Genomic DNA, 26,528 nt, shown 5'->3' on the forward strand with positions numbered 1-26,528 from the left:
CTTACTTCTAGGTGCACCCACTGTGCCATAGCCCTGGCAGCAGCAGGCAGGGTGATTCCTTTCTATGAGTAAAGCCACGGGTGATTGGATCCCATGGAAGCAGTGATGGTGTCCCCATGGCTTGGGGCTGCATCGCCAAGTGAGACACAGCACAGAACCTTGCAGTGCTGCTGCTGGGGTCACCAGTGCTGGGTGCATGATCTCTATATAGTGATATCTGATTGCTTTCCAAGTACGGTGGTTTTCGTCTTTCAACTTTGTGTAGCTGTTTGGAAAAAGCTGCCAAAATCTGCTGTGCAGCGCTCAGTGTAGTTTGCATTGGAGTTTTTCAATCCCTGAAACCACATTTAGGTCAGGAAAACGCTGACCTCTGCCCTGCCAGCATTGCTGTCATTCCTGCTGAGCCCACCTCGCTGCCTCCCCCACCCCAGCACTATTGCTGATATGCAATGCTGATGATGCTCAGTGTGCAGAACGGGGCAAGCTGGCCATTTTGGCCTGTAGGAGGAGAGCAATGACTTCACTTGTTCTTGTTTGGTTGTTTTTTTTTTTGCTCTTAAATCTGCTTTATTATTTATTTATTTATTTTTGAGTACCACTGCAGCAGTGCGGCGTGACGGAGCATTTTGGGCTGCCCTTTAGCTAACCGTGGGCCAATCAGTGACTTTCCAAGTGCAGTCTCACAGCACACGGACAGAACGGCGGATACTCTCAGGGGAGCAAGGCCTGATTCAGAGCCACGTCCTGCAGCATGAGGAGCACACTGCACCCCCAGCGTGGCCTCCCGCAGCCTGTCTCCATGCAGCTTATCAGCCTGTGCAGGCACTGCAGGGTGGGGCTGCAGGCTGGGGGGGGGTCAGCTGGCTGCGGGGTGAGCTGTGCTTCTCATAGAGCTTCTGTTCATCCCATCTGCTGTCGGGCGTGCAGAGGTGTGCTGGAGGGGAGGCCTCTGCATGGTTTGAGTTGGGAGAATCTTAAGAATCGTCTGGTTCCAGCTCCTGCTGTGGGCGCAGCCCCCACTGCCCAGGGCCCCATTATGGCCTTGGACACCTCTGCCAGGGCCTCAGTGCCCTCAGAGTGAACAATTTCTTTCAAACACCTAACCCTACACTTCTTTAGCTTAAAGTCATTACTGCTTGTCCTGTCACTGCACCCTCCCTTCCCACATTCCCTGCACTATAAGGTTTCCCTGGAGCCTTTTCTTCTCTGGGCTGAAGTGCAGATGGTGCACTGAACCAAAAAGCCTTGGAACCATCTCACTCGGTCCCTTGGCACTGAGGGGTGGTGTTCTGCAGCATCCATGACTTCAGAGCACAGAGTTCCCCAGCAACTGCTGATCGTGTTCTGGCACCATCTCGCCTTGCTGACGTCAGCTATCTGCTGCAGGAAAGAACAGTCTATTATTGCTAGAGCAAAGCACTTCTTTTACAATGGACTAGCTCGACTTGCTGTAGTTATAAAGGGAGCCTTTCTTTTGATGGATCCCAGCAAAAAGAGGAGCCAGATTGCATAACTGGTGTGCTGAGAGGCAAACCAGCCACTGGCCTAAATTGCATTGGGGCTTCTTTTATTTTAATGAAGATTAATTTAGTGATCTAACTAGCTTCAGCAATTTAATATTTTAATTATTTAATAGAATAACGATTTAAAGTAATTTGAGGTCATTTGGGCTGCGGAGGTTACTGATATATAAGCTGACAGTTGATCTGGCATGGTATGTATGGTGTTCTGAAACATAATGAGGGTTCTGTTTTGTCCTGGTGATGCCCTTATCCACAACAAGGAGTGGTCCATTGGGGTTAGGCTGACTGCCCCTTTGTTATTGCTGAATTCAGTTTCAAAATGGAAAACGGAAACAAGAAAGAGTTGTTGGAGTTGCTACACAATGTAGCAGCTCGGGGAAGGAAGTTACTGCTAAAAACTTCCTCTGATTTTTCTGGCTTGATTCCTAGAGGGGAAAGACAGTCTGAAGCAGCCCTTCATACAGCTGTCTTCTGCAGGAGATGACCCATAGCTGGCCTCCAGCTATATTTGGGGTTTGGTCTTTTAAAGCTCAGATATACCAATCCAGTGGAGCTTTTGGTCCCCCTGCAGTGACCCCCGAGCTTCATTGCTGCCATTCAGCCTCCACAGCCCATTTGTTCCACACCCCTCTTAACAGCAGAACAGCCACGCCTGGAAGAGAGAGCAGAGCTGAGCTTTCCTTCCTTCCTTCCTTGAACTGCTGCATTGCAGCTGAGTTCAGAGTTTGCCAGGTAATAGCTGCTGTGACACAGCAGTGCTGGGCAGGGGGCTCTGCCCCACTGCAAGTGCCTGGAAACCACACAGCAAACACAGCCATGCAGATACTGTTCCAAATTGGTGAGTTTCTCATGTCATTATGCAAGATATGCATCTAGTTAAAGCATGCAGCTATAGCTAGTGCCTAAAGAACTTAATTTTGTATTTAACAACATATTTCAGAGGTTGCCTGTGTCTTTCCATGCAGTTTTACACTTTCTCTTCCACTTCTTATTTTGTAGGATTGATGGGAGGTAGGTTTAGTTTGATGCTTACAGCATTTATAATTAAAGCATTAACCAATCTGTACATGTGAGCACTTGTACATCCAGACATTAATTGCATAATTGCTCAAGCACTGATTGTTTGTTGCAACAGCTGCTTGATACGCATAGCAAGTTGTCAAAAGAGCATGTAAGTACCCAAACTGTTTGACAGTAATGGTACTTCTTCATTTGTGTCACACTTCTATTGTAATGCACGGGTTCCTTACTGAAAATCACTGCTTTCTGAAAGCTTAGGAACTGAAAAGTAAAGGTGATTGCAAATACAAAATACTCCTTCAATTCCTTCAAATTACAACATCAGATCTGTGAAATGGAGCCTGAGCCTCTGGGTTGGCTTTTGCAGATGTGTGTGAGGCATGGCAGGGTGGGTTTATGGCTGTTTATTGAGAGAGCAGGGTGGCTGTGTCACACACACACACTCATGTGTATCAACATATGCATGTATAATCCCTGTGTATGTGTCTGTATGCATATAGATGTACTTATGTGGGTTAGTTAGCTGTTCTGCGAGGAACAGTGTTAAACATCATTACTGAAGCTTATCTCTATTCGGTATTTTAACTAAATAAAGTTTTCATGTTGTCCAGGAAAGGTCTGATGTTTATATATCTACACGTGGACATATGTATGTATACACACATATATGCATAAGTGCACACTGACATGTTCCTGAAGCACCCTTTTACAGTCTATTCCATGCTTGCATGGTGAGATGCGGGTAGCATGGCCTTTGTACTGCTGGGCAGGCAGTGGCAGCCATAGCTTTCCAAGACAAGCAGATGTTTAATGCTGTTGTAAATTCTCTTTCCCTGTGATTTCCTGCTATGTGTCCCTATTTATTTATGTTCTGTACATATCTACTTACTGTAAGTAAACCACATGTGAGTTTAAAAGAAGAAATACACCCCAATGACCAGCAAACAAAAAAACCCAGGTTCTTCCTTCATGGATCTCTTCATACCTTTGTTTTATAATACGAACCAAACATTAACTGAGTGTTTTTTGGCTTTCAGAAAATGGATCCAAGTGGGGTAAAAGTGTTGGAAACAGCAGAAGATATCCAGGAACGGCGTCAGCAGGTTCTGGACCGTTACCACAGGTTCAAGGAGCTGTCTTCTCTGAGGCGCCAAAAACTCGAAGATTCCTATCGGTTCCAGTTCTTCCAGCGCGATGCAGATGAGCTTGAGAAATGGATCCAAGAGAAACTCCAGATAGCGTCTGATGAAAACTACAAAGACCCGAGCAATTTACAGGCAAGTCCTGCTGCTATCTTGTGGCGTTGTACTGTTAATATTATGACATACCATGTCAATAGGAGCAGACAGAACAAATGCATTAGTGTAACTTGATCTGAGAGCAATAAACAGAAGTTGGATGCAAGTACATGCACCCTTGCAAAGTGCTCTCCAAGAACACTGAGTCTTTGACACAATTGGGATGTTTCTAATAGCAGATTATATGCTAAATCAATATAGAAAAATTTATTGTAGTGTAGTGTAAAACCAGCTTGGATTAATCCTAGAAGGTGTTGAGTGCTTCAGCTCTGTGAATTAACACTGTAAGAAGATATCTGAAGAAAACCAACTTGTGTGGGAGATGGATTTTCAGATGTTAGAACTCTCAGATGCACGAGAGCAAACACAGCAGTGACATACCTATAGTATTGCATCTACTCACAAAACGTGCTACAACTGTGACTTCAACTACGCTATTGTCTGGTTTGCTTTCAGTACAAAACAGCAAACAGTGAGTGAAAAATCCTGATGCCGGGGTATGTGGAGAAGAGCTGTGCATCAAATTTCAACCATGTTCTTTGATGTTTTGCTTGTAGGGGAAGCTGCAGAAGCACCAGGCCTTTGAAGCTGAAGTACAGGCCAATTCAGGGGCTATTGTTAAGCTGGATGAGACTGGAAATCAGATGATCAATGAAGGCCATTTTGCATCTGAAACAATAAGAGTGAGTTTGAAAACGTTTTTCCTCTTATAGGCTTTTTGTTGAGCAGTTTTTGTAGGTTACGTGCATAACTCTGTATTCTAGAACATATTTTACAATTCTGCAAACACTGAGTGAAATCACAGGAGAATTTGTGTTTGGAGCCTTTTAGATGTTAAGCACCAAGCTCATAGTGAGTGCACCATTGCTTCATAAGTGAACTTTCTGCCCACGGAGTCCAGGAACTTGGCCTGGAAAGTCTCCAGTAATTCCAATATGTGTTGAAAGTCACAATGCAGATGATGAATGATTCTTAATGACTCTTCTCAAAAAAGGCACAGCATCAAGAAGCAGCCAATTCACAAGACCAAATGTTTGGGATATTAACCACTGCATTTGTTTGCTTAGATAGAACATTATAACTTGCTGGTTGAGTGATGTTGAATAATAATGTTTCTTGGCTGTGCTGCTCTGTGTAAATTCTCACTTGTGTTATGCTTGGAGTGATAACTTGCTTTTTAATGGTTCAGTCTTTCACGCCGTACAGGACTGCACAGCGCCCAATAGTAACAGCCACCCAAGTTGGGTCCCACATACGAGTAGGTGAAACTCCTGGCTGTGCAGTGCAACTTCTTTTTGCCATGTTTTCTGTCTTCCTTGCCTGACATTTGCATTATCCTTTGGGGCAACACTTAAAAATTGTGCAGTGTGAGCTTTCTCTTCCCTTGAAACCTACCTAACTGAACTTTCTAAAAGGATTAAATAAGTATCCACCCATGCTGGATGTTCAAAAGCTTCTCTAGCATGACTTTCAAGTTTCACATCTAGATGAGCAAAGCCTTATAGGTGATGGGTGGAGCAGATACTTTCCTGTTTTGCAAGTTGTGTGCCTGTGTGGGAGTGTGGTTTTCTTTTTATTGTCTGTAAAATTTACAGTTGCTCCCAAATGTTTTGGAAGGCTGAATGCAGCCACAGAGACTCAACATTAAAGCCAATAACTGCTCCTAGTATTTAAGTATTGCAATATGTAACAGTGTTGGCTAAGTCTATTATCTGACTGCTGCTAGGACAAACGGTGAAAATACTGTGGAGTGGCACAAATTTGACTTGAAACAAAACGTGTGTTCACAAATATAAATATATGCCAAAATGAGAACAAGATTTACACGTTGGGAGTTGACTTCATTTTAAAAGATGGGAACATCAGTGGTTTGTTGGGGTTTTTTGGGTCTGACTTCACACTACTGTAGAATTTAGACCCAGTTATATCTCAAAATGCTTACTTCACATATATGAATATAACTGTATAATGGTTTCAGTAATTAATAGTAAGTGCTTAAATATTCAGTTCGGTAATTTCTAATTCTATGTTGTTATTTTATATCTATTAAACTAATTACTGGAGGTGAAGATTTGATAAGGTACTTTTGCTCTCTGTCTAGTAAGATTTAGGAGCATGACACCCTGGAAAAAGCCTCATCCTAAGGACAGGAAGGGAACACATTTGTTCTTGTCTGATATGGGATTTTAATATCAGCATCCTGTTGTTCTAGACTCGTTTGCAGGAGCTGCACCGACTATGGGAGTTACTACTGGAAAAAATGAGAGAGAAGGGAGTGAAGCTGTTGCAGGCACAGAAGCTGGTGCAGTTCTTACGGGAGTGTGAAGATGTCATGGACTGGATCAATGACAAGGTACATTATTACCTATGTTTGCTGTGTTCTTGGGAAACTGGATTAATGTGTGTGGAAATTTCCATCTTTGGATAGCAGCTGGAGTTCAGGTAGCCCAAGAGAACTTCTGAAGGCATTTCATTTTATCAGTACGTTTTATTTAGGCTATTTGTGTGAGCAGCAGGTACACAAACCACTGTTCTTCCTTTGGCAGCTACAAAAAATGGGAACTAGAGTAAGGTGAAGGCTGCATGTTGGACAGCATAGATAAATTTAACCAGCATTAGGTTCTGCTCTAGGAAGAACTTTGTATTTTTTTGTAGAAATCAAATTCAGGTTTCTTGTAAGGGAAATCTACGACATGTAAAAGCAAATTTTTGTTACAAATGTTCCAAACGATTTGTTATGAAAAGTGGCCAGCCTAACCAGCAAGCCATGTGTACCTAATTACTTATGTAATTACTTAAGATTGCAGTATCTGCAGGTGCACATTGTAAGGCTGCTTGCTGCAAGAGAACTGTTGGCTTTGAATTCTTTGAACTCTGAGGAAAGAGACCACAAACCACAATCTCAAGAAAAGCCACAAAATGATCATCTGGGTTTTCGTAATGATAGCTTTTGGTTTTGTGTCACTGCGGGTTTGAACCCTAAACCCTGCATAACAATTACAGAGTATGGTAGGGCACTTTGCATAAATAAGTCTCATATCAGAAGACTACAACAAAATCCATAAGTAACTGAAAAAGATAAATTTCAGATGCTGCGTGGCCAGTTATTTTGTTGTTACAAAATCATGTTTTTTCCATATATATTTTGTGTCAGTGTTTTTGATGGCTGCAGCGTTGGTCAGCACCCACAGAACTATGAGCCTATGATAACGGAACTGATTTAATGATTTGAGAATTGAAGAAAAGCAAGGATGAAAAAAATAGTACTCGTAGTGACCTAGGATGTTTTCTGTAATTATGGAGAGGTGTTGGGTGGGAGAGATTCATGTTATGTGAAGTAAGAAAGTTTGTAGTTTAAAATCTGATTAGCCCAGTTTGCTTCCTGGATTCAGGTAGTGATTTCTCGTAGGTTATACTGAAATATGTATGTATTTTAATTGTGCTAGGAAGCAATAGTGACCTCAGAAGAGCTTGGACAAGACTTAGAGCACGTTGAGGTTTTGCAGAAGAAATTTGAAGAGTTCCAAACAGACCTGGCAGCTCATGAGGAAAGAGTGAATGAAGTGAACCAGTTTGCTGGCAAACTTATCCAGGTAAATGTTTATGTGTGTTGAATATCTCTCCTGGCTGGTGTGATATAGCAGCAACCTTTTGTCTGCAATGTTCCCTACCAACTCCTGCAGTTTGGTAGGAAATTTGTATTGTTTACTGCACATGTCCTGGCAATTTGAATGGCTGGAGACAGGGCAGGATGTATTGTGTTCTAGATTGTAGTATATGGTTTACAGGCCTCTTCCTGTTGACTAAATAGCTCATAGAGAGACTACTGCATGAGTATTCAATGTTTACACAGTGACACTTTAGGAAAACTACTGACCTGAGAGATCATTTGGAAAGTACAGAGATTATAAATTGATTTCTTGGAAAACTGTTTTTTTCAAGGCTTTGTCAATTGTTAGAATGGAACATCTGAAAATTGCATTTTTGCCTTTGCTTACTAGGAACAGCACCCTGAGGAGGAACTTATAAAGTCCAAACAGGATGAAGTAAATGCAAGCTGGCAGCGTCTTAAGGGGCTTGCCCAACAGAGGCAAGGAAAACTCTTTGGGGCAGCTGAAGTTCAACGCTTTAACAGGTATGATCATGGCTGGATCTGCTGAAATGATGTCATGTCTGTGTATACAAGTCTGATGATCCTTTAGCTACATACAGTATTATGAGAAGGGCTACCACTCTCTGGTTTTCTTTTATTTTTCCTCACCGAGAGACTTGTTCAAAGGGAATTCTGAAACAGTCTTTCTGTTCTAAGTTTTCAACACCTGGAAAGTTCTGTTCATTATTTTGCATAGCAGTTCTCTTTAGTCTGAGAGCTTCCCCCTGTTCTGTCCTACACGAGCCTTTAAAGAGGTTGTTTTAGTTTGTTGTTGCTGCCAGTCCAGTTGTTCAGGGCAGGAAGGGGGGGGGGTGTCTTTGAGCAGTGTCCTTCTATCTTATCTGCTGCTTGTTATTTTGAGGTTTGCTATAACTAAATTGGAGAGGGGCCTAGGGTAGAAAACTGACTGGTAGTGCTATAATTCATCATTTGCATTTGGTGACACCATCTGAAGAATGTCCTGCCAACACACTTGAATGCTTTTGGGAATTAAAAAAAAATGTATATGTATATTTTCAGGTGCTTTTGGTTTATTAGTTTTTTATTGTCATCAGCTGTGGTGTTTATATACAAGTTTGCATTGCAGGTATGCCGGTAATAAGTGAAAGTGTCCTGCTTTCTTCCCCTTTCCCTAAAAGATTTACTACTTTCAATTTGTGCTTTGTTTTGAAGGGATGTGGATGAAACTATCAGCTGGATTAAAGAGAAAGGGCAGTTGATGGCCTCAGATGACTTCGGCAGAGACTTGGCCAGCGTGCAAGCTTTACTGCGTAAGCACGAAGGCCTGGAAAGAGATCTTGCAGCTTTGGAGGATAAGGTACTCATCTGAGATGCATTTTACCTACTGTTTAAACTGGGTAACCTGTTTTTAAAAAGGTTAGAAGCTTATTCACTGTTTGTGACTCTCTGGGTTTAGGTTAAGGCCCTTTGTGCAGAAGCTGACCGTTTGCAGCAGTCTCACCCAATAAATGCTTCTCAAATTCAAGTGAAACGGGAGGAACTGATTGCCAACTGGGAGCAGATCCGAACTCTGGCAGCAGAGAGACATGCTCGCCTTAATGACTCCTACAGGTAGGAGCACTGTCTTGCTAGAATGGCCTTTTTTCCTTTGTTCCATATTCAAATTTGACATAAGACTGAAATGGAAGAAAGGGAGGCTGTTCCTATAAGGATGATACTGATGTTTTCAGTAGTAGACTTAGTCACCAGATGATACTTCACATCAGCTTCTTGTAAAAAGAACAGTTTATATAAATACTTTAAAGTTCTTTGTCATTCTCTGAATGCACATCAGTTATGAAGACACCCTGAGTTTTTAGGGCATGTTCACTTTTTATTACATCAGAGATGTCTGAATTCTGAAGTGCTATCCGACTTTGTTTTTCAATATGCATATTATAAATCTGTTCACTGTGGAGCCTTTGTGATTTTGTTGTTAAGTTATGGTGTATTGTTGGGCGTGCTGTCCTAAACTAAAAGAAATATTACACTCATCTGTGACAGTTGCCTTATTGCTGTGGGATTTGTTTTCATCCATTCTTGTTTCTGTATCAGCTTGGTTCTCTATGAAAACTAGACAATTAGATCACTGTTAAGAAACCATGCAAATAAGATACTTAGCCTAATGTGGTGGTTAGTTTGTCCTTTCTGTTATTGTGTTTCTACTGTTTGTTCCCTCACAGTCTGTGTGTCTTCACCACCATAAATCTTGCACCAAGTAGTCATTCTTATTTTGCCTTCACTGTTATATTCTCTTTAGAGAATATAACATCAAATTTAAAAGGGAAACAGAAACTGATGGTTTTTCCTGATAAGTGTTAAACATGTGCCAAAGGCAATAACTGTAAAAACATGCTGAAAGTCATCTGAGAATTTATTTGTTCTAAGGCTGAGGCATGTGCAGCTGAAACTTTCTGTCAGTTCTTCCCCCTACACACTGGTTTGGCTGTGACAGAAGCATTCCCCTGGGCTGTCTTGAAACGCTTGAGAACTATCTTTTGGTTTCTGCTGTCTCCAACATATAGATTTGATGCTCATAGTCCTTTTACTACCTGATTAAGTGATATGGAAAACACTTCCATAACAGGAACACTGAAAGGTTTCTACTTCTTAAACTTAGTGTTTTCCTAATTTTAAAAGACTCTCTCAGATAGAAAACTTAATTATTTAATATTCTGTTTGCATTGTGGTATTTTATTGCCTTGTTTTTTTCCAAGGAACTGCTTTCATGTCTGTAACTTTTATCTTTGGTTTAAGGACTGAGAAAATATGCAAGCAAATGATTCCCGAACATTTTTTCTCTTGTTTTCATAAGGTTGCAGCGCTTCCTTGCAGATTTCCGGGATCTCACTAGCTGGGTAACTGAGATGAAGGCTCTGATAAACGCTGACGAGCTTGCCAATGATGTGGCTGGAGCAGAAGCCCTTCTAGACAGACATCAGGAGCATAAGGTATAATGGCGAGCCAAATCCAGTCAGCAGCTCTTTAAGACTGAAGTGTGTGTCTGACACACTCTCTGAGTCAGGGCTGCTAATACCATATCGGTGGCATCCTGTGGTTGTACCACACGGTTCACTGTTTTCCTTATCTGCAATATAAGGTGATGCACTTGATTCTAGTTTTCTTGTTTGGCATGATGTATCTAAATACGTGAATGATAAACTTTTAAGCTCTCCAGGCTGTTGCATTTCTTTATTTTCAGTAGTAGTACTTTGGCACTATATTGTAAACTATATTGTGGGAAATAACTTTTTCACTTCCATTTCATAGGGAGAAATTGATGCTCACGAGGATAGCTTCAAATCTGCTGATGAGTCCGGACAGGCTTTGCTTGCAGCTGGGCACTATGCTTCTGATGAAGTTAAAGAAAAGGTAAGTTGGGCAACTTGAGAGCAAGAACTCCAATAAAAATTGTGGGTTTTTTTTTCTTCTGTGTCCCTTACCTTAGAAGTTCATTTCTTCTGAAGATTTTAAGCTACAAAGTATCATTTTTATAGGTTACAGAGCTTTTGAGACTGACAATTTCTGTTCAATCCATCTTGATTTTACATTGAGAAGTAAATGAGCCAGTCTGTTAAATACAATGTTTCCTCTTCCCAATCCTTTAGCTGACTATTCTCTCAGATGAAAGATCTGCCTTGCTAGAACTATGGGAGCTTCGCAGGCAACAGTATGAACAGTGCATGGATCTGCAGCTTTTCTACAGAGATACTGAACAAGTTGACAACTGGATGAGCAAACAAGAAGTGAGTGCATGTATTTGAACTTGCCAGTTTGTTATTCATTAATGCCTAGTCTTCTGTAGGTACAACCCATTTTTAGTTACCAGTGGTGGTGACTGCTTCTTTCTTGTGTTGAAACTGTGAGCTGGGACAAGTTGGCCTCGTGTTGCTTTTATGTTTGTATACCTCTTGTGAAATAGTTTGAAAAAGAAGCTAAGAATAATTACTTGGAATCTTTGGCTGCTAGAGGTGTATAGGGAACACCGTCCCAGTAATTATCATCCTTCCTTTCCAGTCATATGGTAGGAAACATCACTAAGCATGCTTAGGTTGTTTTTTTAGAGAAGCTGAGGGTGCAAACATAAAAATCCACTGATGTTTGTTGCCTTGCTTTAGGCTTTTCTGCTGAATGAAGACCTTGGTGATTCTCTGGATAGTGTGGAGGCGCTTCTAAAGAAGCATGAAGATTTTGAGAAATCCCTGAGTGCTCAGGAGGAGAAAATCACAGTAAGACATTTATATTGGGTGATCACTAACGAAACGAGAAATAATTTATTGATTGGAGGGGCAATGTTGGTGGGGGACTGACAGAGAAGAGTGCGGTTTGATAAATGGTCATCCATACACATGTAGAAGGATGGTATAGACTAAAAGGATTTAAACAGTAGATGTCTTAATGACTGTTAGTTTTAATGCAATGAGCTTTTGAGATATAATTTACCGTGTAGACTTGCACAAACAGTTTTTGTTGCAGAAAATAAATGGAAAATGTTTTCACTTCAGGCATTGGATGAGTTTGCTACTAAATTGATTCAGAATAACCATTATGCCATGGATGACGTTGCTACGCGCAGAGATGCTGTAAGTATTTAATACAGATGTTTTCTGCTTTATTATTATAAATAGTATGACTACGATATGGGATAAATCACTGGAGCTTCCAGTGCATACAGTAGACATTCTTATAAACTGAAGAACTTAAAAATCTTTACTTAAATGTTTTCTTTTTATTTTTTTTCAGCTACTGAGCCGCCGAAATGCTCTTCATGAAAGAGCCATGTACCGCCGTGCTCAGCTGGCAGACTCGTTCCATCTCCAGCAGTTTTTCAGAGACTCTGATGAACTAAAGAGTTGGGTTAATGAAAAGATGAAAACTGCTACTGATGAGGCTTACAAGGTAAAAACAAAGATCAGTGTCAGAGTATTTTTAAGGCAATGCCAAGCTTAATGTAATCAGTGTAATGTTATGAAGCAGGATCAGGCAGATCTTGCTGATGTAGGCAGTATTAACAGCAACAGGAAGAACTGCAATTTCTCTGTGTCCCCGCATGCTGTAATCAATCCAATAGCTTAAATGTTGTGAATTCAAAGGTGTATTTGTGGCACCAATTCCTCTTGTGGCATATTGGCACGTATGTAAGTGTAGTTGAATTTAAAAATTTCTTCTGATATCTGTAGATGCTATTTCTGGACTGAAAGTTTGTTTTTTCTTTCTTTATCTGTAGGATCCATCCAACTTGCAAGGTAAAGTTCAGAAGCATCAGGCTTTTGAAGCAGAGCTTTCTGCTAATCAGAGTCGTATTGATGCACTGGAGAAAGCTGGCCAGAAGCTGATTGATGTCAATCACTATGCATCTGATGAGGTGGCAGCTCGCATGAATGAAGTCATCAGCTTGTGGAAGAAACTTCTGGAAGCCACTGAGCTCAAAGGTAAGATCTGCTCATAAGAATTAAACAGTGCTTTTTGTAGCAGCATTAGCTGGGAAAATACAAGGAAGTGAGTTAAATGAAGTAGAAAATTTAAATCATCTTCTCATCACTCTGTCTTACTCAGGTATAAAACTGCGTGAAGCCAATCAACAGCAGCAATTTAATCGCAATGTAGAAGACATTGAGCTGTGGCTGTATGAAGTAGAGGGTCACTTGGCTTCTGATGATTATGGAAAAGATCTTACGAGTGTTCAGAATCTTCAGAAGAAGCATGCCCTGCTAGAGGCAGACGTTGCTGCCCATCAGGTGAGGGGAATAATTTTTCTACCTGCCCTTTGAGATGTGCTTACTTGAAAATAATCACTCCAGAAACTTAATCAGGTGACAGTAATAATCTGTATTTTCATGTTTTGTATGTTTAGATTTCACAGCTTGTTGATCAGAAGTCTAAATTGAAATAGTTCATTTAGAGTGGCACACCTGTAGAGCAAATGAAACTGCACAACTTGTCTTTATGAATTTGACAGATTAAATGTAATTCATGTAATCTGCTGAATATAATCAGGGATAGAATTGTAATCAGTAATTATTGCTGCACTGACAGTGTGCAGCTGAGTTTCTTTTCGTCTACCACAATGTAACTTACTTGCTAAAACTTGAAAATACTCTTTAAACATTAACTTCATCAAGCAGAAAGCCTGAAATCTTGTGAAGGCTGTGACATAAAACTATTACTAAATTAATTTTAGGATCGGATAGATGGCATTACCATCCAGGCACGCCAGTTCCAAGATGCTGGGCACTTTGATGCTGACAATATCAAGAAGAAACAAGAAGCTTTAGTAGCCCGTTATGAAGCTCTAAAGGATCCTATGGTAGCTCGCAAGCAGAAACTTGCAGATTCTCTTCGCCTGCAGCAGCTTTTCCGTGACATCGAGGATGAAGAGACCTGGATTAGGGAGAAGGAACCTATTGCAGCCTCAACAAACCGAGGTTGGTCCACTCTGATATCTGCAGGATTTAGGTGTCAGATTTGCTGTGGCTTATTTTTTTAATAGAAAGTTCTCTTAAAATAAATATATATATATCTAAAATGTTTACTGCAGTTATAATTGCCTGCATTTACGTGTTTACCCATGGTTCTTTAATTGTTCTGCTACGGTAATTCAGCAGTTTCATTGGGTAACTCAATTTTCTGCAGTGCTGTGTGGTGGTACTTGGCTTTTCTGACATTTGTTCCAGCTTCCTTGCCATTTTTAAGTTTGAGTCATCAGACATAAGCCAGTTATAACTGTCTTGCATTTTTCAGGGAAGGACTTAATTGGTGTCCAGAATCTGCTAAAGAAGCACCAGGCTTTGCAGGCAGAAATTGCAGGCCATGAACCTCGCATTAAAGCAGTCACACAGAAAGGAAATGCGATGGTGGAAGAAGGTATGTCTCAATATTTCTTAATTTTCTGTCTTTCAGAAATACAGGAGTCTTTGTGCAGGACTTTGTTCTCTAGCCCTGTACCGTTAAAGATTACTGACTGATTTATCTGAGAACTAGACAGGCACCTGCAAGCAGGATGAGCTGCTAGTCATTCTTTCACTTGGAAATAAAAATAGATTCCTTGATGGGAACCTGTCACCATATTCACAGATCTTCACCTGATCTTGGCAGACGCATATATTCAAATATTCCTAGAGCAGTTTAATTGACAGGTACCATCTGTCTGAACCAAAGGATAAGCTAAATTATGCTTGCCTAATTGCAGTCAGAGTAGGCTACGTTGGTGATTTTTTTTTTTTTTTTCAAGGAATACAGCTGACCATTTAGTCTGTGTTATTTATGTCTCTAAGTCCTTCCGCCTCCTCTTTTTGCTTTGTAGGACATTTTGCTGCTGAAGATGTGAAGATCAAATTGAATGAACTGAACCAAAAATGGGAGACTCTGAAAGCCAAGGCATCTCAACGGCGACAGGATCTGGAGGATTCTCTGCAAGCTCAGCAGTATTTTGCTGATGCTAATGAGGCAGAATCATGGATGAGGGAAAAGGAGCCCATTGTAGGCAGCACAGACTATGGAAAGGATGAAGACTCTGCTGAGGTATTTGACACTGGATTGCTTTTGTATAAGCAGAGTGAGGACTTCATTCAGTAGCAGAGGAAATAAGGAGCTCTGCTACTTTGGGGATTCTTACAAAAAAGGGTGGAAGATTTTTGCATCAACCTCAATTTTGACTCCGAATCGAAGTACAATGGCTGTGTTTCCTGTATATTAGCTATTATTGTGTGTGTCATATTGCTGTTTGGGGTATTCACTATACTATAGGGAATTTGTATGGCATACTAAGGTAAATATCAGTAAACTCTTGCCTGTTGCAGTGCTGTATTTCAGTAGGAGTTTAGCTTTGACTGCTTGATCAGTTTTGAAGTATTTTCTAATGCAGAAGTTGCTATACAAGTATATTTCTGTGGCCAGATACTGCTGACTGACGTTTTGCTGAAATTAACTGCAGTTTAAAGGTATTCTTTCAAACTTACCTCTATTTCTGGAGTAATACTTGGTACTCCTTCCTGGTAAGAAGAAAAGAATGATTCTGAAATAAGGTAGAGCAAAAGGATTAGAAGCATTTAGTTAGCTATGAGACCTATTATTAAATAGATGTAGCTATTCTCTTGAGAGTCAGAGGTCTGGCAGCTCTGAAGAACCCACGTTCCCTGTGTATGGAGCCCAAGAATATATTTTAAGCAAAATAGCATTTGTAAAAATGGCTCGGTGTACATGTTGTTTGTATTTGATTTCAGGCTCTCCTGAAGAAGCATGAAGCTTTGATGTCTGATCTTTCTGCTTACGGCAGTAGCATACAGGCATTAAGGGAACAGGCCCAGTCCTGCAGGGTAAGGAAGGATGCTAATCATGTTGCTGAAATTCTTGGGTCAGCAGAAGTTAAAGGCTCAGCTTAATAGCAGCTGTTGCTTTTGAGAACTTACTGCAGACTGCGCTTAGCTAATTATTATTTTTTTAAATTAGAAAATTATCTCTTTTTATAATTGTAACTAACTGCTATGTTACATTGGAAGAAAACAGAACGGTGTGATTGTTTCCAATGTTTGAGCCAAGAGAGTGCCTAAAATAACTCCATCTGTGCTATATTTATTTCAACAGGAATCACTTCAGAGCATTTGCAGTACCTTTAAGGCTGAAGTATTTTTCAGGATCGCTACTTTGGTTGTAATAACCATGCAAAAGTTTCTGCATCTGTACTCATTTTCCTTTCATTCCTTCTTTGTTAGCAACAAGTCGCTCCCACTGATGATGAGACTGGAAAAGAGCTTGTGCTGGCACTCTATGATTACCAAGAGAAGAGTCCTCGGGAGGTGACTATGAAGAAAGGAGATATTCTAACCCTGCTCAACAGCACCAACAAGGTATGCTGTTGCTTGCCAGTTTGCTGAGCTGCTTGGTTTACTTGGTTTTGTGTGTTGAGTTTTGTTTTTTCTTTTTGTTTTGTTTGTGAATAAGAGTATTCAAACAAGATAAAGCATTTGCACATTCAGTCTATGTTCCCATTTAGCACTTTAGCATTCTTCCTGTCACTCTTGTGACTCCCTTATGGCTGCCAGCTTTTTCTAAGTCATAAACACCATATGCTATAGGGCATCTGTCTGCAAGAAAACTTATTCCCTTTCTTTTGAAGAATTTTTGACCAAACACAAGGGGAGAATTGAAAGCAAAACCTGGATGTTTACAAGAGATGGTTTGAAATGACCTCCATAAAAAGGGCAAACTCTTGTTTTTTTGTGTTAAAAGAAACCCCTAACTTTGCCACCATTCAGATACACAGCTTACTTAATGCTTTGTGGTTGCCTCTCAGTAGTTGCTTTTACTTTTTCACTACAGGACTGGTGGAAGGTTGAAGTTAATGATCGTCAGGGCTTTGTACCAGCTGCCTACGTGAAAAAACTAGATCCTGCCCAGTCTGCATCCCGGGAGAATCTTCTGGAAGAGCAAGGCAGCATAGCATTGCGACAGGAGCAAATTGACAACCAGTAAGATCTAATTAATGAGATTTGACACCAATCCAGTGTTTGCTGGGTTGGCCTTTGTCTCACCTATGCCGTGAGTTTAGGTCGGTGCCACTTCTGCTAGGGAGTAATTCTCTGGAGCAAAACAGAGGGGCTCCTTTACTAGGAGCACCATATTGGATCACTGTATTCTTATTCCAGATATTCCTGTTGCTTTTTCTGTTTTTTTAACTGTAAAATTCATGACACTTGAGCTCAACTTACTGTCTGACCTGAGTATTATACATGTCCCTTTTGTTGTTGTACCTAACTACTTAAACTTGTTTGTGAGTTATATCTGTTCTAAGCAGCTCTTGTATTTGTAGTTGTCACTTCTTAATGTGTGATCTGTTTTGAAAAGCTTTCTTAAATTTGGCTGCAAAAGTACAGTACCCTCCCTATAGGGCTGCCTCTGGAGATGCCTCCTTAGGAGCTGCAGCTCTCTTAGTATCAGCTTGTTGGTTTTGTTGGATGTTTTTCCTGAGATGTGGTGCCATTGCATGGGTTAGAACCTACCTCCTTACTCCTTTAATAAAGACAAACATACATGCCATCGCAAATGCAGAAAACTGCATGACTGCTTGGTAACGACCTCCTGAGGCAAATGGTAGTTGTAGATTAGTTCAGGCAAGGGCTGGCAGTGATAGCTGTGAGCTACCAGCTCTTCTTATCGAGCCACTTGGAAGCCAGAGCTGACAGTTCAATGCACACTCCCATCTGTTTGCATAGTTATTCTGTGAGAATTTCTTTCTGCTCAGTTGTTTTGAGTCACTAGTTATTGTAATAACATACAATAATTAATAGCTTTAGTTCTAGGACTTAAACTGAATTAATAAAGTAACTTCTACCAATTAGAGGAAAGGATGGTTCAGGTTTTAATAATGTGTAACTATTCTGTGGGTTTGCCTGCAACTTTTAAGAGTTTAATGAGATGGCTTAATTGAGAGCAAAGGAGAGTGGGCTAACCTTTGGTTTTAAATCAAATGGCACAATGATTAGGTAATGAGGAGACCTTATAGAGAGAGTTCAACTGTACTGCTGAGGTTGCCTCACATGAATTTCACTCTGGTCTGATTTGCTTCGTTTGCTTCTTAATGACATCTAAATTTCTCCATTTAAATGTGAACTTTTAACCATCTCCTACCACAGACGACCCATGGATGGAGCTGCTGCTTTCATTATTTTTGTTAATCTAACTAATTTTTTGCATGCGTTTGCTGTGCCCCCTCTGTCTGTGCAGGACTCTCATAACTAAGGAAGTCGGCAGTGTATCTCTGCGTATGAAACAGGTCGAAGAACTGTGAGTAGGATTAGCCCTTTCTAAACCATGCTGTCTCCATACTGTCACTGTTCATTCTCTTTGTGTCTTTCTTTCTTTGGGAAAGCTGCTCCAGAGGGACACAAAGGAAGCAATTTCTGCAATGTGTGTTATTTTAGTTTAGATGATTGTGTCGTGATGTGTGTTTCATGTGTTGTGTACAGCCAGCCATCCTGCCAGCTGCTTATCTTGGTCACGTCGGCACTGCTAGATTGGTGATGGTGTCATTTTCCATTATACTGATTTTACTTGCCAAGTGAGGGTTCAGTGATATCTAGACTGTTTTCTTTAAAAAGCATATGCTGCTTTTACTTAGGTGCAGATACAATTACTGGTTCATATAAATAAACTTGGTGTATCTGTTTTATATATAATGTCACATAAATGTCTGGTAGAATCTTGCTCCAGGTCCTCTTAAGGGCTTTGCAAGTACTCAGTATCTAAAACTGTGCTGATTCAAACATCTGCAGTTGAGTCAGGCCTAAAAAAAAAGTGTTTTCCTGCATACAGTAGCTCATGCAAGTCAGACTAGAATGCTGCCATTTAATACAAAAGGTTCTTGGTTCCTTATATCCAGTATTGAATTCAGGATAGATGGGAAACCACAAAGTCTCAGCTTGTGAAGAGACTTAGAGCTACTTATCAGTTGGATGCACAGGCATTGCAGCCCGGGGTGTCAAGGCTTTCTGGCAGCAGCCCCATTCATCTTGCAGTGTTAGAGGCTTTTCTGAGCACAGGTTCTTTGAAGATGGACAATTTGCATTGCCAGGAATCAAACAGGAGACGTCAGGTTTTGTGCTCTTAAATGAAATGATGCTGTTGTATTTTCACATTAGTCTTATATGATTTAGTTGCTTGTTGAAGCCAATTTAAGCACTTCAGAATAAATGTGAAGTAAAACCTTTAGGGTAAACAAGGGATAATTTCACTGATATCATTGGTAATTCCACAGATATATACAAGCAGCACATGGAAAACGAGTTTAATGTGTCATTCCTGCACTGCAGTGCTGCTATAGCCTTGAGCAGTGATTTGGATTTGCCTTTGCCCACTGAAGCATTGCGAGTGGGAGGTCTTACCCTCATAAAGGAGACATGCACAGTTTGGACTTACCTGATCACGAACAATGAAGTCATTCTGTAGAGTAGCAGTGTGTAGATTGCAGGCACTTCCAGCATTTTTGGTGCTGCCTGAACTTGTTTAATGACTGTGACTCTGCTCGGTTCAATCTGACTGCGCCCTCCTTCCTTTTCTGCTTGTTCCAGGTATCATTCCCTTCTCGAGCTGGGAGAAAAACGTAAAGGCATGCTGGAAAAAAGCTGCAAAAAGTTTATGCTTTTCCGTGAGGCTAATGAGCTCCAACAGTGGATCAATGAGAAGGAAGCTGCACTCACTAATGAGGAAGTGGGTGCTGATTTGGAGCAGGTGGAGGTGTTACAGAAGAAATTTGATGATTTTCAGAAGGTATGTTGTAACACTGTAATCTGTGTGCTAATTCTTCATATCTGAGCATAGCAGAAAAGCACCAACCAAGTTCAGGAAGAATTCCGTTTTATGAAACACAGAACCTTCAGTTAAGCTGTATTTGTCGTTATTGTTGTTGAAAGGAAAAACATGTTTTAGTTTTCAGCTGTAGAGGCTGAAATTAGAGGCTTTTGATTATTCTTTTTCCCCCCTCTGTGGTTGCAACACTTCTTAGAATTTCTTTACTTTGCTTGAGGTGAAGGAATTTCTTTTCACGCACATTTGTTCTGTCCACTTTAGTGAGGTGCTGGATACTTAAATGCAACAGTGCATGACTGTAACGGTGGAAAAGGTGGTGACCTGATAGCTCTGTGTATGTTATCACACTTACGGCTTGAAAGTTGGCTAACACAACTTGAGCCAGCCTAATAGTGTAGGTGTGAAGATGACAGCAGTTAATGGATTTGTGGTGGTGTCTTTGTTTTTTTTGGTTGGTTTTTTTTCAAAGCTAATGGTTGAAACTAAGATGTGTCATCTAATAACATTTAAATGCAAGATCCCCATTTATTTGTGTTGTTGTTTTTATAACTGGGTTCCCTTCCTGATTGATGGAAAGGTCTCTGTTAGTCTGTTTGGCTGACAGTGTTGTACTATAAGTGCTTCTTAAAACTGGCTTTTTAGATTACTTATCCACAGTAGTATGGATGACAGCTTTTGTTCTCTGTGTTGGTAATGCTGTATACCTGACAGTTCAAATGCATATTCCATCGCAGATTGTTAATTAACTTGTGTATGGAAAGCTGTGATAGTGTGTTTCTCTAACACATTGACACTTGGCTCTGATAGCTGGGATTTCTCAGCACATTCTTTATTCACTGATAACTCTAAAGGTTGAGTGTGCTAAATTCCTGCTGTTATCAAACTACTTCCTGGCACCCCTGGTGTTCCAACTTGATCCGCATGTTTTGCAATGTGAATGCTAATGCTGTGGATGTTACTGTTCTCTGCAGGATTTGAAAGCTAACGAGTCACGACTGAAGGACATAAACAAGGTTGCAAACGACCTGGAATCTGAAGGGCTGATGGCAGATGAAGTGCAAGCAGTAGAGCACCAGGTCTGCTTGGTTTTCTTAGTCTAATGCTCTTGAGAAGTAAAATATTTTCTTCCTTTTTTTAGCCTGTCCTGCTTGGTGTTTCATTGACACATTCTGGCTGTTCCTGTTTGTTGTCTGTCTGATCAGAGACATTTAGTGCCTGTTATGTAGAATGGCCATCACAGGGGTAACCTTTGAAGTGTTTCCTTTGAGATAATGCAAGTTGCACCATCTAGAGCTTGTTTCTTTCTTTCTTTATGACCGGAATTTTCTTTAAGGTAATACTAAATGTCAGGGAGATTCCATGCATTAGCTTTGCTTTTTCTTAAATGCCAGACTCCCATTCCTCTTGCATGCGCAGGCTGTGAGAGTACTATTGGCTTCGTGATATGCTGGTAACTGTCTGATAGAAGAAGCTGCCTCAGAGCATGTCTTCTGTCCTCCCTTTATTAAAAAAAAAAAAGCAGTTTTTTTTCTTTCTGTATGAAAATATCTATTTATTTGGTAGGAAATGACAAGACTTTGTTTTTCTTTCCTTTGCAGGAAGTCTATGGAATGATGCCCAGAGTAAGTGTTGATTTCCATGTGGCAATTTTAACGGTTTGGGAAGTAGAAGTTCTGCCATGATTTTAATTGGTTTGTGTCAAGGAACTCATTAATGATTTTGAGTGGATGTAGAAAGATGATCTCACCTTAGATCTGCTCATTTACTGGGTGATGTACTCTACATCACAAATCAGTGCTGAGCAGGATAACCCAAAATGGCTCAAAAACGTAGTTGTGAACATTGATTTATGCTGTTAAAGATTAAACGTGGAGATGTCTCAGACTTTCTAAACATTTTCTGGTAGTTCCAGATTTTGCTTCATATTTAAAGCCGTTTCTTCACATTTTTAAACAGGATGAAACTGATTCTAAGACGGCCTCTCCTTGGAAGGTGAGTGTTGTTGCTGAACCCACAGAGTGTTAAACAGGACTTTGCCATCATATACTTACCTTCCTGCTCTCTGTCAATACAAACAGGTCATCCTGCACTGCTCTTCATTGCCAGTGGATTCCCAACAGAGAATTTGCTGACATTCTGTTTTTGAGCTGTGCAGGGGAACTGCCTTTTGTTTTGAGTTCATACAATCAAAACAAGTTGTAGTTGTTGTATCAGTGTTTTTAGGTACTACCAGGACTATCGATGTCAAACCCTCCCCATCCACTTAACGTTATGTTTATTTATTGTAATACATCAAATGGAAGGGAATGTTTTTATTCCTGAAAGTCAAAGGCACTACTGCCAATATTCCTTCAGTGAGGAGTACACTGTCTGTATGCAGTATCTTTGCCTTCCACTGTTTACTGATGCACCAAAATATTCTGAATATTTTTACCATTATCCAACATTGTTTTTTGCTGTAATTGATCATTATTATAAAAGAAGAAAGATGGTGTGTTGGAAGGAATTGCTCAGAATTTTTCTAATTAGCTTCCACCAGTTTTGATGGCTACCCTGTATCCTAGAAGTATTTGAATTAATTGCTGATTCAATCAGAAGTGAAACTGTTCAGATAGTTGTTTTCTGTCCCCTGCTTGCATTTTCTAAAGCTGTATCGTATAAAGTCTTGGTTTTTACTTAGGCCAATTGATTTTTTTTATTTTTTTTTTTAATAAGGAATTTTCTTTCAGTTTCGCTTTGGCTCTGATTGAAGTTGACTGTAATTAAACCTTTCTTTTTATTTCTGCCTTTTCACACAGTCTGCACGTATGATGGTACACACAGTGGCAACATTTAACTCCATCAAGGTAACAGTACAACTTTTCCTGCCTTTATGTAAAAGCTGGAAACTATTCTACCTTCCTTTCCATTTCCAGTCTCTGTCTGTCATTATGTTTTATAAGCCATCTTGAATAAACTTATCAAGAGAATTATATAGTGTTTTCTTCTCAAGTTACATCAGTATCTTCTTATATACGTGGAATTAGTTGTTCTTCTATGTCAGTAAAAGCCCTTAAAATTATTCTTGTGATCTAGACTGATTGAATTTCTGCTCCCTCTGGAATTAATCAGAAACAGTAACTTTTCACCTTCAGTGAAAGGCCAGTCTCAACTTCTCGTTCGTATGACCATTTGTTAAAAATTGCTTGCATTCTCTAAATAGTACAGGTGTAGTTATTATCAGTAGCTCCAGTGCCATACAAGAATTTCTTTATGCAGAAATGCTATAGAGCTGTGGCTTGCAGTATCAGTATGGAGTTTTGTTGTTGTTCCAGGAACTGAATGAACGCTGGAGATCTCTGCAGCAGTTGGCAGAGGAGCGAAGCCAGCTGTTGGGCAGCGCTCATGAAGTCCAGAGGTTCCACAGGTGGGATGTTTATATCATATCTGATCTTCATTCAGTAAAATACTTCGTTTATAAGAGTTCTAAAAGATAGCAGGACACAAGTCATATTTCAGCCCTCAATTTGTTCAGTGGAAGTTGGGCTACCTGTAAAACAAGTTGTTTGTTTGTTTGTTTTAAATGAGAAGCTGTTAATAGAGAAGCATGGACCTGCTGGGGGATTGGGAAATGTGAACTGCTGTGGTATTTTGCCAGAGTTCATTTCTGTCTTGCAGTTTAATAAATCCATCAACTACTTGGGCTTCCCTAGAAATGAGAAGGTGTGATGGGTAACAGAGATCTCAGCGTGCCCTCCATTTTAATTCTCTTTTTGCCTCCACTCCAATCAGAGATGCTGATGAAACAAAAGAATGGATAGAAGAGAAGAATCAAGCATTAAATACTGACAACTATGGACATGACTTGGCCAGTGTGCAGGCTCTGCAGCGCAAGCATGAAGGATTTGAGAGAGACTTGGCAGCTCTTGGAGACAAGGTGAGGATGAGAGGGCAAGAAATGCAGAAGCTTTCCTTTTATCTAGCAGAGGTGATTGCTGTGTAGGAAGGATTCTTTCTGTCTTAATTGTGTTTATTTTCCTTCTTTTTATTCTAGGTGAATTCTCTTGGTGAAACTGCCCAGCGTCTGATCCAGTCACATCCAGAAGCAGCTGAAGATCTTCAAGAAAAATGTACTGAGTTGAACCAAGCTTGGAGTAGTCTGGGAAAACGTGCTGACCAACGCAAAGAGAAGCTTGGAGATTCTCATGACCTGCAACGTTTCCTTAGTGATTTCAGGTGAGGAGTCTATCCCCCTCCTCCCAGTTTGTCTGCTTTATTACTAGAAGAGTTCATCTAACTCAGTGTTTCGGAGGAATATTTCATGGGAGGGATTTTAAAAGGACTGTTTTTCCTATTCTGGCTTTATTTTGGTGGAGGAAGGGAATAATTTTTGTATTAATCTGTGCTCACAGAGACCTTATGTCTTGGATCAATGGAATCCGGGGTCTGGTCTCCTCAGATGAACTTGCAAAAGATGTGACTGGAGCTGAAGCTCTGTTGGAAAGGCATCAGGTATGTGTAAGATAGTAAGCGAGCGTCAAACATCAATAGATGTTCGTTTTTCTGTCACATTCCACTTACAGTTCCAAAATTAGTCACTGCTCTGTCCTTCATGTAATAACAAATCTCTGTACCTTGCAGGAGCACCGTACTGAAATAGATGCACGGGCTGGCACTTTCCAGGCATTTGAACAGTTTGGACAGCAGCTTCTGGCTCGCGGACACTATGCCAGCCCAGAGATTAAGGAGAAACTGGATATTCTAGAACAAGAACGGACAGACCTGGAGAAGGCCTGGGTCCAGCGCAGAATGATGTTAGACCAGTGCTTAGAACTACAGGTACTCTGCTGTATTTTTAAAAAGAAAGATAATTTCTCCTCTCGTAATACGTGTTCATTCATGGTGATGAGTGATGTTCATGGTCTGTCTTTCTCATGCTTTGGAGTTTTTCCTCCCTAGCTGTTTCATCGGGATTGTGAACAAGCTGAAAACTGGATGGCTGCCCGAGAGGCATTCCTGAATACAGAAGATAAAGGAGACTCCTTGGACAGTGTGGAGGCACTCATCAAGAAACACGAAGATTTCGATAAAGCAATCAATGTCCAGGTGAGGGGCAGGGCTGAATTAAGAGGAAGTATCTTTTCTGATGTGGTTTGTTAACAAAATGAATTATTACCGCATCTGGCTTGTCAAGTTTTATTCTGAATATTCAGCCGTTTGGCTGAATCGCTTCATCACTTGATGTAGTTTGAAGTACCACAGTTCTAACTGATGGCTTCTCTTTTGAACAGGAAGAGAAAATTGCTGTCTTGCAGTCTTTTGCTGACCAACTGATCGCTGCTGATCATTATGCGAAAGGAGTCATTGCTAGCAGGCGCAATGAGGTTCTGGACAGGTCAGTACATTGATTGCCTTGTTAGATGGGATGCAGCTGTAAAGGAGGTGCCATTTGGCGTCACTGTTACTGTCGAGCTGTTCCATGCAATGACTCATGCAGTCCTGCTTTTTCATTCTACGCATGTATTTAATTGCATACAGGTGGCGTCGTCTGAAAGCTCAGATGATTGAGAAGAGATCCAAGCTGGGAGAATCTCAGACCCTCCAACAGTTCAGTCGTGATGTCGATGAAATAGAAGCTTGGATCAGTGAAAAGCTTCAAACTGCAAGTGATGAGTCATATAAGGATCCCACAAACATCCAGGTGAATATGAATCTCAGCTTAGGGATCCAAAAGAGGTATTTAGCTTCACAAAGAATGCTCTGTTTTGAAAGAATGAGTTCAGAGGAATTTGTGTTCAGTGAGGGAGGATAATGCACCGTGTTGGACATGATCTTCCTTTAGCAAAGAGAAAATGGAAATTGCATTATGCATGAAAAGAGGCCCAAAGCAGAAGTTGTTCAGTAATTATTGATGTATGTAATTAATAAGGTATGTGGTATCTGCAGCAGCAGCAGCTATTCTGTTTTTCTCCTAATAGAGTAATGAAACTAAGTTCTTGGGTCTCATCTCCACCTTATGTCCTAAAATAAGAAGTCTTATTCATTCTTCAGTGTTAAGTACTAATGACAGTTACCTCCTATGTTGAAATGCTGGCTTATGAAGTAGTATGAATGCACTGAACTGCTTCTTCTCTCAATCTATTTTATAGCTTTCCAAACTGCTGGTAAGTAGTTTGGACTAGCCCTGGTATGTGAATTTGTTTTCTTTGTATAGCTTATATGTAAGCACAAGGTCTGGTTGCAGTTTGTTGCTCCATCCATCAGTTCATGCAGTCTCTTTGTTTTCTATTAGTTATTGACCTTCATGCAGGTGCAGCTATCGGTCTTCATGTTATGGATGTGGCTTTTCTATTAATGCATATAAAGCATCATGTATTTCTTTATTTGTTTGCAGGTGTTCTGCATGATCTGTTTAATTCATGGTGCATAAAGGATGTAGGTTAGGTTTTCAGCAACAGATGCTAAAGATGGAGAATTTAATGCAACTAATAGACCCGAAGCGTTTACCTCTTGTGGCAGTAGCTGCAAGAGAAGTAGAAGAGAGTAACATAGAAGTAACACTCTGGAAAAAGATGTACCACATAGAAAGCTGTTGGGGTTATATCAAAGGAGAAGACAACGAAGAGAGGGAAGGAACTGGGCTAAAGAAGGGGAGAATAATTGTCTGTTTCTTTAGGCTGTGGTACATTAGATGTCCTTATTTGAAAAAAAACAAACATTTCATATTAAAGCAAATGCTCATCTTGGATTTGT

The 26,528-nt window shown here is 40.4% G+C and overlaps 1 protein-coding gene across 13 annotated transcripts in view; it reads left to right on the forward strand.

Moving 5' to 3' along the window:
* Positions 1–26,528, forward strand: part of SPTAN1 (spectrin alpha, non-erythrocytic 1) — a 43,662-nt gene that overhangs the window by 3,860 nt on the left and 13,274 nt on the right. For 7 of the 13 annotated variants that reach the window (XM_015878934.2, XM_015878931.2, XM_015878940.1 and 4 more), the window contains 36 exons: positions 3,581–3,820; positions 4,399–4,524; positions 6,054–6,194; positions 7,288–7,434; positions 7,843–7,976; positions 8,667–8,811; positions 8,911–9,065; positions 10,309–10,444; positions 10,764–10,865; positions 11,102–11,239; positions 11,612–11,722; positions 11,999–12,076; positions 12,237–12,392; positions 12,721–12,925; positions 13,050–13,231; positions 13,675–13,918; positions 14,235–14,357; positions 14,797–15,014; positions 15,716–15,808; positions 16,205–16,339; positions 16,812–16,960; positions 18,216–18,275; positions 19,559–19,757; positions 20,768–20,872; positions 21,395–21,418; positions 21,753–21,788; positions 22,595–22,642; positions 23,111–23,202; positions 23,568–23,712; positions 23,830–24,011; positions 24,188–24,287; positions 24,417–24,614; positions 24,735–24,881; positions 25,067–25,170; positions 25,314–25,476; positions 25,925–25,939. In XM_015878934.2, coding sequence (XP_015734420.1) covers positions 3,584–3,820; positions 4,399–4,524; positions 6,054–6,194; positions 7,288–7,434; positions 7,843–7,976; positions 8,667–8,811; positions 8,911–9,065; positions 10,309–10,444; positions 10,764–10,865; positions 11,102–11,239; positions 11,612–11,722; positions 11,999–12,076; positions 12,237–12,392; positions 12,721–12,925; positions 13,050–13,231; positions 13,675–13,918; positions 14,235–14,357; positions 14,797–15,014; positions 15,716–15,808; positions 16,205–16,339; positions 16,812–16,960; positions 18,216–18,275; positions 19,559–19,757; positions 20,768–20,872; positions 21,395–21,418; positions 21,753–21,788; positions 22,595–22,642; positions 23,111–23,202; positions 23,568–23,712; positions 23,830–24,011; positions 24,188–24,287; positions 24,417–24,614; positions 24,735–24,881; positions 25,067–25,170; positions 25,314–25,476; positions 25,925–25,939 — 4,773 coding nt within the window. In that variant the 5' untranslated portion in view covers positions 3,581–3,583. Of the gene's footprint in view, positions 1–2,522; positions 2,535–3,580; positions 3,821–4,398; positions 4,525–6,053; positions 6,195–7,287; positions 7,435–7,842; positions 7,977–8,666; positions 8,812–8,910; positions 9,066–10,308; positions 10,445–10,763; positions 10,866–11,101; positions 11,240–11,611; positions 11,723–11,998; positions 12,077–12,236; positions 12,393–12,720; positions 12,926–13,049; positions 13,232–13,674; positions 13,919–14,234; positions 14,358–14,796; positions 15,015–15,715; positions 15,809–16,204; positions 16,340–16,811; positions 16,961–18,215; positions 18,276–19,558; positions 19,758–20,767; positions 20,873–21,394; positions 21,419–21,752; positions 21,789–22,594; positions 22,643–23,110; positions 23,203–23,567; positions 23,713–23,829; positions 24,012–24,187; positions 24,288–24,416; positions 24,615–24,734; positions 24,882–25,066; positions 25,171–25,313; positions 25,477–25,924; positions 25,940–26,528 lie in introns of all 13 variants that reach the window. The other 6 variants (XM_015878933.1, XM_015878939.1, XM_015878937.1 and 3 more) reach the window with 4 other exon arrangements.

This window comes from Coturnix japonica, chromosome 17 (assembly GCF_001577835.2).
Source record: "Coturnix japonica isolate 7356 chromosome 17, Coturnix japonica 2.1, whole genome shotgun sequence".
Lineage (NCBI taxonomy): Eukaryota > Metazoa > Chordata > Aves > Galliformes > Phasianidae > Coturnix > Coturnix japonica.